Consider the following 11533-nt stretch of genomic DNA (forward strand, 5'->3'; position numbering starts at 1 on the left):
AAAAGAAAAAAAAAGCGCACTTATAAAGACTTGTATAAAAAAATGCTTGTATGTGGAGAATTTCTCTTTTATTATTATCCATTCGTTTTTTTATTTATTTAATGATCTGTACTTTTTTTTTTCAAATTGAGCAAGTGATTAAGCCCATCCTAACTCCAAATTTCGATGGTAAGACTAACATGCTTTAACACACATAAAAAACACACACACAAAAATTTGGAAAATAAAAATCAATTAAAAAAAAGATAAATCTAAAGACATTTTTAGAATTTAAATTTTTAAAATATATTATTCTATTTACCCATCAAAATATAAAAATATATAGTAAGAATAAGTTTTTCATTTTTATTTTAGATATTTTTTTATATTCTATGTACCGCGAAAGTTATTAAATATTAAGTCAATGGTCCTCCTTGTCTCATGTATATATCTTTAGTGATATTATTTTTTCTTTTATTGAACTTGTTTGTAATAAATCTTGTGAATTCTAATTTTGATCTCTATAATTTTTTTGTACAAATATTTAGAATAATAACATTTTCCTATTAGCTCCTATAAAAATGATGTTATGATATGGATTTAAACATGTGTAGACATTTTTATCTGTTTACTATTGCTTAATATAAAAATAATAAAATTTAATTTTTGTGTCAGTGTATATAACTTTTAGAGGAGTGCTAGGGGTAAGTAATTTTTGTGTTTTGTAACTATTAATTGGCTATTAATAGTGTTTTTAATGCTGTGAGATTATATCTAATGGTAGGAGATCACTCACTTTTCTTTTGATGGTTAAGTACTGGCCACAAAATACGAAAGTTGCTATCCTCTAGACTTTTCCTAATTTTTATACATACAATCAATTATGTATATTGTCAAATTAAAAAAATAATTAATTTTAAAATATATTATTTAAATACATAAATCTTATTAAATAATCATATAAAACTTAAGTATTATTAATACATCAAATTTAAACTCAACAATACTAGTTTAATATCAAACCAAAAAAATAAAAAAATGGTTAAAATTAAAAACAAATGCTTTTGGAAAATAGAAAAAGCATTTTTTTATTATGCATACATAACCTATTTACATCAATGAAAATATTATTCTAAAATTATACAAAAGTCTTGTAATATAAGCACACATACAAAATCTCTCTCCCTCCTCAAAAAAAAAAAAAACACCAAATTGATCCTTAACAATATTTGTATCGAATAAATTAATCTCTAATAAAAATATTTAACAAATCAATCATTAAGCAGAGATCAATTTGTTAAATTTTTGCTAAAAACTAATTTATCCAAAGGGACCAATTTAGAGTATTACTAATAAAGATAAATAACAACAAAATCATACAAGAGTTTCTGCTCTAGACTAGAGTGTAACTTTCAAAAATGTTTGCGGGATCTCCATTCTTAGATTACGATGAAAAGCATCAGACACTGCATGCACCACTAAGAAAAGGGACCGAAATTCCTTCAATTACTCATAAAACGGGTAAATAGTTTCACCATGTGTCCCTCGAAAGCGACATAACTAGTTAACTGTTAACTACATCCCCTAACCTGCATTATAATAATAAAAAAAATATTAATTAATAATTGGGTAGTCATTAGGTTAACAAATGGGAGGGAGAGAGTGAGGCACCTTTTCAGAAAACAGTTAGCTGCAGATCCTCCAATTCAGGGTCCACTTTGACTTCATTTTCCAGAGAGAGAGGAGCATCAAGCTCAGGAGGTGTCTGTCATAATAATAATAATAATAATAATAATAGAAATAATTAATAAAAAAAAACAGTCAAAATTTATTATTTTTGTTTTATTTAATGTACTTTATAATAAATAAATATTATATAAAATATTGTTTAGATTGATTATTTTTTGTCTTTCTAACATAATAGCATTACCATAATAATAATAATAATAATAATAATAATAATAATAATAAATATTTTACTAATCAAAATAGTAATTAATTAATTAGGTTTAGTGTATGTGTTACCATGCACCGGACTAATGCCCAATTAACAGACTTAAAGAATGGATGACGCTTAATTTCATTTGCTCCTTCTTGTGAACCCAATCTATCTTTGGGATCTCTTTGCAACAACCAATAAATTAGCTGCTTTCCCTGGAGACTTACCTGCATTAAGAGTAGTTTTAGCATATTAAAACATCATTATCAATTACTTATTGAATTTGACATAAACTAGCAAGGATCGGATTGGAGGATTTCATCAAATGTAATTAGAAGAAAAAACTCACTGGTTTGCTTTTGGGAAATTTAAGATCCTTGTGTAGAATATTTGCAAATGTTTTTTGCCTTGTCTTTCCCCTGAATGGTGTATACCCATAAAGCATTTCATATAGAAGAACACCTGAAAAGAATAACGCAACTTAGTTAATGTCAATTAAACACAACGTGTTAAGTAGTGTTAACATTATCTTACATGCAATATATAAGTTCAAGATTTTATTTATTTATTTAGCATTTGAATTGCCTATTGATAACTTTTTTTAATCTATAATAATGTCCAAAGCATAAAACGGGATGTGTATAGATAAATTGAAAATAAATAAAGGCCAAAACAAAAGGTGACATAGGAACAGGATTAAACACAATAATAACAAAGCCAATTATGGATGCTAACTTGTGCCTAAAATCTTAGGTATGAAAATTAAAAATTACCAAGAGCCCACCAATCCACAGCACTAGTGTGGCCTGAACCAGATATAATTTCCTGCACAAGTGTAACTGTCAATATCCAGAATAGAAAAAGAAAAAAATATTTTATTCTCATTAGAATATGTCAAGAAATAACAAACCGGAGCTATGTACTCTTCTGTGCCAACAAAAGAATTTGATGCCCTCATGGGTTCAGCCATAAACACCGGAACCTGTTGACCTTTTTGTTGTTTTTTCTTCTTTTTTTTCTTGTCATCCGTGGCTGGTAGAAGCAGCTGCAACAAGTATAAATCAGACATAAACAAAATTGTTATCAGTGGTTGAGTTATAAGTATTGCTTATAATAATTAAAAACTACTGCATTATATGAAGTTTCATCTCAGAGATACCTGTGGCTTGCAAGATGTTAAACATGACAAATCAAAATCTGTTAGAGCCACATGTCCATTGCTCTGGATTAACACATTTTCTGGCTTCAAATCCCGATATATTATTCCTGCAAAATTTCATAAAGGATGTCAAATTCACTTAAGACACACATCAGAAAATTTTGTAGGCAATACTTCTTCCCAAGTACTAAATGTTGTGATAACAAAGCAGCATCCTTTGATCAGTTATTGCAGCTTGTTAACTTCATACCGGATTTAGAGAAACATTTTGTCAGTCTTGTACTTCCTAAGTTGTATTTCATGGGTTAATAATTAAAATTGTTAGGCCATACGAATGACTAATAACCTACCTTGACAATGAAGATACTCCAATGCAACCACTACCTCAGCAGCATAAAATCTATGAATATTGAGAACTTAATGTCAGTTAGAGGAAAGTAGGAGTCATGTGCATGCAGTAGCATAATATTATTATACCTGGCAGCCTCTTCCTTAAGAACTTTTGTTGGCTGTCGATCAAGAAGCAGGAACAGTTCTCCACCAGGGCAGTAATCAGTTATCAAACAAACATGTGATTTGGTCTGCAAATCAATCAAGTTCCAATGATTTTGACAAATTCATTATATATAGTTAAAAATAATGAGGACTACTATGTTTTTCTAATTTGAAAGTGATATGTGAGCATCAAACCTGAAAGGAAGCATATAGTGCAGGTAGAAAAGGATGGTCCAACATGTCAAGGATTTCTCTCTCTGTGCAAGCTCTATGCACCTGCAGAAAGTGTAGAAACATGAAAGATCTTGATAACTGGAACCAGATATGTGGGATATGACAGAATAGACCCAAAACATAACAGAAAAGAAAGAAACAATTGTGTGCTTCATAATCAAGAACCTTGTTACGATTGAGCATAACACCCTTATCCATCGCCTTCATGGCAAAATGGTGACCAGTTCCACATAGCTCCACTAGATGCACACTGCAAACCAGTAGTAATATACCATAATGTTACTACCACATAAGCTTGATATGAAAAAAAAAAATAAAAAGTCTAGTTTTAAAAGAATATATAGAAGTTCTAATTAGTTTTTAAAATATCGAGCTCTCTTGAATTGTTCGCTATCGGTAGAGGAAAATTCACCTATAAGGTTCTCATCTATGTTGGAAATGTGAAAGAGAAATAGGGAAGAACAAATTAAAACCTGCCAGTATCTCCTGATCCCAAAGGTTTAACTGGCCTAAAGTGCTTTAAGCCTATCTGTTCTCCACTGTCCAGGATCTGCAAAACCAGGTTACATGAACAAGAGGAAAATGGTTTATTCAACAACTTTCAAACGAAGCAACGAATATAATAAAAAAGTAATACCTTCTTGATAGCTCTCCAAGCAGCATCTTCCTTCCTATGAGGTTTTGGCTGAACCACTTTTGAATGATTCATCCATAAATCGTCCGGTTTCTGGAGATTGTCAATAAGACCATGTCACAGATTGAAGCCAAAAGCTCTTTAAAAGACATTGGAACTCGGTAGCCAGTAGATATTACCATATTAGCATCCGGAAGTTCTCTTACTGCCTCATCAACATTTTCTGCAGTTTGTTTGACCTGAAAGTGGATGTCAAAAGAACTTGTTATACTCAGCATTCAGGAAATATTTATAACGAAAATGAATAGATATCAATATTATACGAGAAAATAGAAGTCACAATTCTTATGCTTTGAAGACTTCAATATTTGGCACAAGGTGAATATGTAATGATGTTAACAGAGTTTAATGATTTGAGACGCAGTATATGGTAAATTAATGAAGAACTTGAATAGAGTCCAAACCAGTTGTTCTCCTTCTTTTGCAGTATTTTCTGCGATGCAGTTGTGAAGAGGCTCCACATGTTGGCTACCGTCGAGTTGAACACCAATAAAATACTGTACTTCTCCCTGTTCAAACGAGTAAAAAAAAAAGTGTTTATCCATCCAAAACAAAATTTCTGCGGCAAGATATTAGAAGAGCTAACTTCTTCACTCAATTATGATGTGTTATACCTTCTGGTCACGCATAGGTTGCAGATGGAACAAGTTCCAGAACTTTTTACCTGATGAGTTGAGCAGAAAAAGCTTCAATAGCAATAATAGGAATAATAACTGCAGCACTATTGTTTCCTTTTAATGAACTAAATAGTGCTAAGGGAAAAAACTGCTAACATTTCCTATCATTTTAGTAGTTTTCTGTGCAGAAACATTAGGCTAGCTTACCTGTCTTTGTATAATTAATGAGTTGTACAGTAACTTCAGTTTGGTTGTCAATCGCTTGTCTAATTTTTTTCACAGTTGCTGGATCTGTTTCAGGTCCTTGAAGAAATCTGAATGACCAAGGAGTATCCAAGTTAAAGATAAATTTGACATAGATAATTTCCAGTTAAATCAACCTCTAGAATGAAATTTTATAATATTCTAAGATAAAATGCAGAGTTTTGTGGAAGTATGGCATATATATGAGGTGTGAACCAACAAAGTGTCAATATAATATTCATTTGCCTGTATGGACATTTAACTTGGAGCATATCATTAAGAAAAAGTATAGGTAGACAATAAAAATACTAAATAATATGAATAATAGATATATCGGATGTTCAATTCATTAGGTGTGCGGATGGTTATCCTAATATTAAAATTTAGATGAGTAATTTGAGGGTGTAGTGTGTTTTTACTTTATTAGGCCAATTTTAGAGTTCGTTGTTCACAAAAACCATTGTCTACCCTAGCAATGTCCTATCATTAAATATTAATTAATAACGAAAAAGGCAAAATAAAAAAATTAGAACATACCTGCAATTTTTGCCCAAGATTTCTTCACGACTATATTCAGTAAGCTCTAAGAAGCTGTCAGAAGCAAATATCTGTAACAAAAAAAAATTACAAAATTACAAAGCTTATCTTGTTCTTATATGTTCATATGAATTGAACAGGAGGTTAATATTCTCATCAGTAGTGTAATTAACAACAGTAATTAGTACATAAATTGAATATTACAATGGGATTGTCAGGGAGCCTAGGATCAGTGATGACAAAGTTTTTCTCAATACGTTCAAGTGTGGTGGCAAGATCAAGACCCTTCCTCTTCTCCCTTTGGATCTCTTTGCCCTCAAATTCAAAACTATCAGGTCTGTCATCATCATCCTCACTCTCTGAGCTCACTTCCTCAACACCTTCGTTATCTATGCTTTCTTCATTTGCCTGATTTTTCTTCATGAACCTGATGAAATAGTATAGAAACATGCATAACATTACGATAAGATAACTAACTATGAAATAAGCATAATACAGATAAACTACCCCATGAAAGAACGGCGACGGGAGTTTTTCTGCTTCTTTTCAGGGAGCTCACTGATTTGCTGCAATGAAGTTAATCCATGTCCTCCTTCTCCTTGTGATTTGCGTCTAGCAGATGAAGCTACGCTCTCAGATTTTCTCCTTGATGTTTTCTCTGTTTTGTTCTCTGCCTCTTCTTGTTGATGACGGTCAGCGCCTCCGGATGAATTTCTGATGAAGGGACGGCGGTTTGTTGATTCACTGAGTGCTCGAGGACGCTTTATGGCACTCACCAACTCCGATACTGAAGTTGTAGCATTCTCTTTTTGCCGTGCTGCATCAAATGTTTAATAACAAAAAGGAGTTAACGAAAAACAACTAAAGTTTAACTATTAATAATATTAAATAAGGTAAGTTTCGATTTTTTTTTTCTAACATTACCGCTGCATTATATATTTCATGCACAAGCATTAACTAAACAAGATGATCTCGTCAAATTCTGTATATATTTCGCATGCTGAGTGATATATTGATATTACCTTCTTCTCCCTCCCGTTAGCAGTGTTAACTTTTTTTGTTATTTAACCAACTTTATTGTGATCACATACACATTTGACTAAGTTTCAAGCAATGAGAGACTTATTGTTGATTATTCATTCTGATCAAAGAATATAAAGTGGATAAGTGATATATTGATCTGAATCTGAAATGCAGAGAGCTGTTCTCAGTACCATCATATCGAATCAATGATTCAGGCAAGCCATTGGGACGTAACGCCTTCTCCTTGGCCCCCTCCGTGTGCTTGCTAACCTCCACTTGCATTCTAATAAAAACAACTGATTATCATTAAGAGAAATTTTAAGAATATTTTAAAGCTATGATGTTGTATAAGGACCCGTGGCTGGCTGCTACTGGCTCCCTTGTATTCCATCAAGCCCCACAGGCAATCAATGTTAAGGTTCGAATCTTTAGGCACTTGTGTATGATAACAATTAACAAGTCTCACAAATAAAAAATGTGGTCCATTTGGCCCAACACATGAAAATAACTCACAAATCACATTCATCTTAAAAACATAGATCCTCAATGATGTTTTTTGTTAACGGGTTTTTAAGTTTAAACCACTGCTTTGTTTTATAATTAATAATGATCCCCCCCCCCCTCCCCCCTTGGACGAAGTCAGTTCTTCTTTTTATTTCTCAAAATTTTCAAACATTCCACATTTAATTACAAAAGGAATCAATAAATGTTATAAATGTCAAAAGGAATCTATAATCTATAATTTAACAAAAACAGCTAAACAAGTAAACATAGCCCTCGTGGCACTTGGCAGTTTCTAAATGGGAAGAAAATGATACATAGTATGGTCATTATCAAATTATTATCAAAATCCATGCAGCCACAATTTGGTCCCCACCCAACCCTCTAATTAAAACAATGACAAAAAAGTCAAGAATAAAATGAATAAAAAACTAACTTTAAAGACAAACTCAAAAAGAGGTAAAAAAGGAAACTATCTTTACCCGATGAATTTGATGACTTTGCCATCCTCGTCCTTGATGGGTGAAATAGTAAGAAGATTCCAGAAGGGCGTCCCATCCTTCTTGTAATTCAGCAACCTTCCACAGTAACTCTTCCCAGCTTCCAATGCTTCCCTTATCCTTGACACGTCATCCGGATCCGTTTCCGCACCCTGTAAAAACCGACTGGACCCCACCCCGCCATTTAACATAAAAAATCGTTATAACCGTTTTCTACTAATTCTGTCATCATTTTACAGTTATGGTTGTTACTAGATACATACCAGTTTCTACCTATCACCTCCTTGGAGGTGTAACCAGTCATCTTGAAGAACCCGGCACTGGCGTAAAGGATCGGGTAATCGGCTTTGGTAGCATCAGAAACCACGAAAGTTTGTTGAAACGCCGAAAGGGCGTTCTTCAGGTCCTCCGAGACTCTCGGGATCCCGCGCGATTCCGCTTCCTCCGAGGAGTCGCCGGAGGTGCGAGCTGAGTTTTTCGAGTTCCTCCGGGACGAACCGCCGCCGTCAGAGTTTCGAACCGCCACTCCCTGAGGCTTCCCGGTCTCCGTGTCCGTTTTCAGTACTAATCCCCACTCTGCAGCTCTCTGCGCTGCCGCACCAGACTCCGAACTCGCCAGCGGAATGGGTTCCTTAAGTGCCATCCAGGAGGTGGCAGTGGTTGTTGTGGACGTGGCGGCAGTGGTGGTCAGCTCCTCCAAGGAGTTACTGCGTGGCAGCTGCTGCTCTGCCGCCCAGGTTTTCCATATAGGCTGAGGACGCGCCGCCGCCGGCGAGCCGGTAGGATTACCCGCTGCGGATGCGGTGGAGTAGGAGGAGGCAGGGTTAAAGACTTCGAGGGAGCCACGTGGATCTCTGGGAAACGGTTTGAGTGGTGATTTCTTCGGTGATTTCCCTGCTGACTGCTCCATCGCCACCTCCTTCTCTCTCTCTCAATTGCACTTTGTAGAGTATTTACAGTACAAGCTTTATTAGTAATAGTAAGTCACAACTTTATGCTAAGCTTTTTTAAACAAGTTCAATGAATAAATATTAACATAAGTTTACCCGAATATATACGTATCAATGTATCATCATATATGTGAATTGAATACTGATATCAGGGGAGAAGAGAGAGAGAGAGAGAGAGAGAGAGAGAAAAGGGGGGGGGGGGGGGGCACAGCTAGTAGGGTATATTAGATTTTAGTTAGTAATTGTAATGGGGACTTTCGAGAGTGATGGTGTTACGTGAAACAAATGAAGATTGGGACTTGTACAGCGAATGCCACACTGATCTGTCTAGGGTTTGTTTCGTCATTTCAATATTTGTGTTCAAGTCCCTGTATGTGACTATATGCCTATGTGGTTGGATCAATGCAAAGGAGCTTCTCTTACTGCCTCACATTTTTCAGGGATAGTTTTGTCATCAGATTTTGAGATGAGATCAAATTATTGGATGGGGGTGGACAAGAGTTCTTGTTGGGGACCTTAGGGAGACATGGCTTTAATATTTAACTGTGTGTTAATTATGGCAAAAAGCAACACATATCTGCAAGCTGTCAAGAAATTAATCCAAATGAAATAGCAACAAGAAATTAATATGTGATCAAGAATGTTCCTGACACACAAAGCCAAGCATGGACAAGAATGGTCAGATAATTGCAAGTAATTAACCTCCAATTGCGAGTTCTTAAAATCTCCTATATAGTTAAGTTTTAAATGACAGGATTGAACTTCATATATGTAATTGAAAATGTGATCACAGTAGTTTAAAGCAATGCAAGACGACAATACAAGAAAAAACAATACCTGAATACTCTGAGTTGTGATGTTCTGATGGATCAGGAAGAATTATGAAAGTGATAGGTGGTGGTTATTGTGCTCGTCAATTAGATAGTTCTGCGTCACTAGTATTCATAAGAAGCAAAGACACATGATGAAATGTTATAAAAGTTGGTATTATACTATTATAGAAGTGGGGTTTAATTTTAACGACAAGAGAAGAAATAAAGAGGAAGAAGGAAGCAAAATACAAAAGTAAGGGGAAGAATAATTACAATTATCATTATCAAAAAAGAAGGCTGGCTTCTCATCTCATTACATGGATCCTTCAATTGTCCCCATAAACATTCCTCACTCTCATGTCCTGGAATGATTAGGACACTAAGATCTTCATTTCATAAACTTTTTCAATGATATATATCCCTAAAGTAGCCTAATAAACCTCCTTTCTCCCTACCTGTTGAGCACTACTATATCTTCTATAATATCCTTTTTATTTCACCTTCAAATCATTTCTTGTCAATGACAGTCTGGAGTAGGGTTGGCACTTTGGTTAAGTATGAAAAGCTCAGAGAATACATACATAGAGAGGTAGTGTTGTTATAATCTTCTTCAATGGGCACGTTGATCTTGTTGCATGCTCTACCGACCGGTGGTTACGAGGGTAATGACTTTTGTGTCTGGATTACTAGAATTATTCATATATATATATATATATATATATATATATGGCGCAAGGACAGAAGTAGAAAGAGACAATAACCTTAGATTGAGTGTCCAATATACACACATATAGAAGTACTAGTATTAGTATCTACTATATACTATGGTTTTTGGGAACAGATATTATATATTTCGCATTAATATATATATCTACTTATCTACCAAAGAATTGAACTATTTGAGGTTGGAAAATTAACCCCCACTACTATTGCATCCACACCTAAAAGCAAATGGAGATTGGAGATAGATAACAGAAAGAGAAAAATAAAGCATGGCCACAAAGACAAGCACGGAAAGTGTGCACGTGACAACCATGTTTGATTGATGCATGAATAATGACCACAGCCACATATTGTCGTCAATGTTGTAGGGATTAGGCCTACAATTTAATTTTAATTTTATTTTCATTAAGAGATATGCAATTCTTGAGTTTGACGTTCCCCTAATTGCATCTTTAATTTCTTGTTTCAGATTATTATTTGCAAATGGGGCCGAATAATTCTACATTCTCAATGCTGTCTTCTTTTATTTTATTTGTTGTGCTGTCTTTTTTTATATTGGCTTAAAACAATAAATTTTACGGTATATTTATTTTTTATATTAAAATAATAAATTTTATAATGCTTTTTACTTTAGTGTTTAAATTGTCTAAATTATTTTTAAGATAAAAATCAAATATTTAAAATTTATTAAATATTAATTAGTTACCTATTTTAAAAAATTAGACACCATTTGTAAGACATTATAGCAATCACTACTATAAATAGGCAAAAGCTATAACAATGAAAATATCTCAAGACCATATATATAGGGAATACTAAGGTATATTATATGTGAATGAAGATGAAACTAAACCTCATTATAGAGAGATCAAAATAAATCATAGAAGCATTATCATGAGAAGCATATTGGAAAGAAGTTCAAAGAGATGGCGATGTATTGTGAGAGGATGACCATAGATAGAAGCCAAGCCACAAGGGCCCATAACCATGTGAAGTGCTTTTTGGACAAAAATCATATCATAGATCATATATCATGTTAATCACTTTCATTTGCACCAAGAATTCAACTCAGCCAGTGTGCCGCTACTTGTTGCTATTCCTAATGCTACCTAGAGTGGTAGACAAAG

General features: G+C 33.9%; 1 protein-coding gene across 4 annotated transcripts; it reads right to left on the reverse strand.

Moving 5' to 3' along the window:
• Positions 1-1041: 1041 nt before the first annotated feature.
• Positions 1042-10653, reverse strand: LOC112706744 (phototropin-1). 4 transcript variants are annotated; one of them, XM_072200946.1, is made up of 26 exons: positions 10139-10522; positions 9957-10045; positions 9709-9806; positions 8185-8861; positions 7904-8086; positions 7112-7203; positions 6405-6714; positions 6102-6324; positions 5898-5968; positions 5325-5431; positions 5115-5164; positions 4905-5009; positions 4620-4679; positions 4444-4533; positions 4280-4356; positions 3972-4056; positions 3768-3848; positions 3555-3658; positions 3428-3477; positions 3078-3184; positions 2829-2963; positions 2692-2743; positions 2268-2380; positions 2005-2145; positions 1651-1744; positions 1042-1568 (listed from the first exon to the last, which is right to left on the reverse strand). In XM_072200946.1, the coding sequence occupies exons 4-25, from the start codon at positions 8829-8831 to the stop codon at positions 1655-1657; spliced, it is 2973 nt and encodes a 990-aa protein (XP_072057047.1). In that variant the 5' UTR covers positions 8832-8861; positions 9709-9806; positions 9957-10045; positions 10139-10522; the 3' UTR covers positions 1042-1568; positions 1651-1654. The 4 variants fall into 4 exon arrangements, with proteins under 4 accessions (XP_072057047.1, XP_072057046.1, XP_072057045.1 ...); XM_072200945.1 differs by having other exon boundaries at positions 8185-9455; XM_072200944.1 differs by having other exon boundaries at positions 8185-9455; positions 9957-10653.
• Between the last annotated feature and the right edge of the window lie 880 nt (positions 10654-11533).

Source organism: Arachis hypogaea, chromosome 8 (genome assembly GCF_003086295.3).
Source record: "Arachis hypogaea cultivar Tifrunner chromosome 8, arahy.Tifrunner.gnm2.J5K5, whole genome shotgun sequence".
In the NCBI taxonomy this organism is placed as follows: Eukaryota; Viridiplantae; Streptophyta; class Magnoliopsida; order Fabales; family Fabaceae; genus Arachis; species Arachis hypogaea.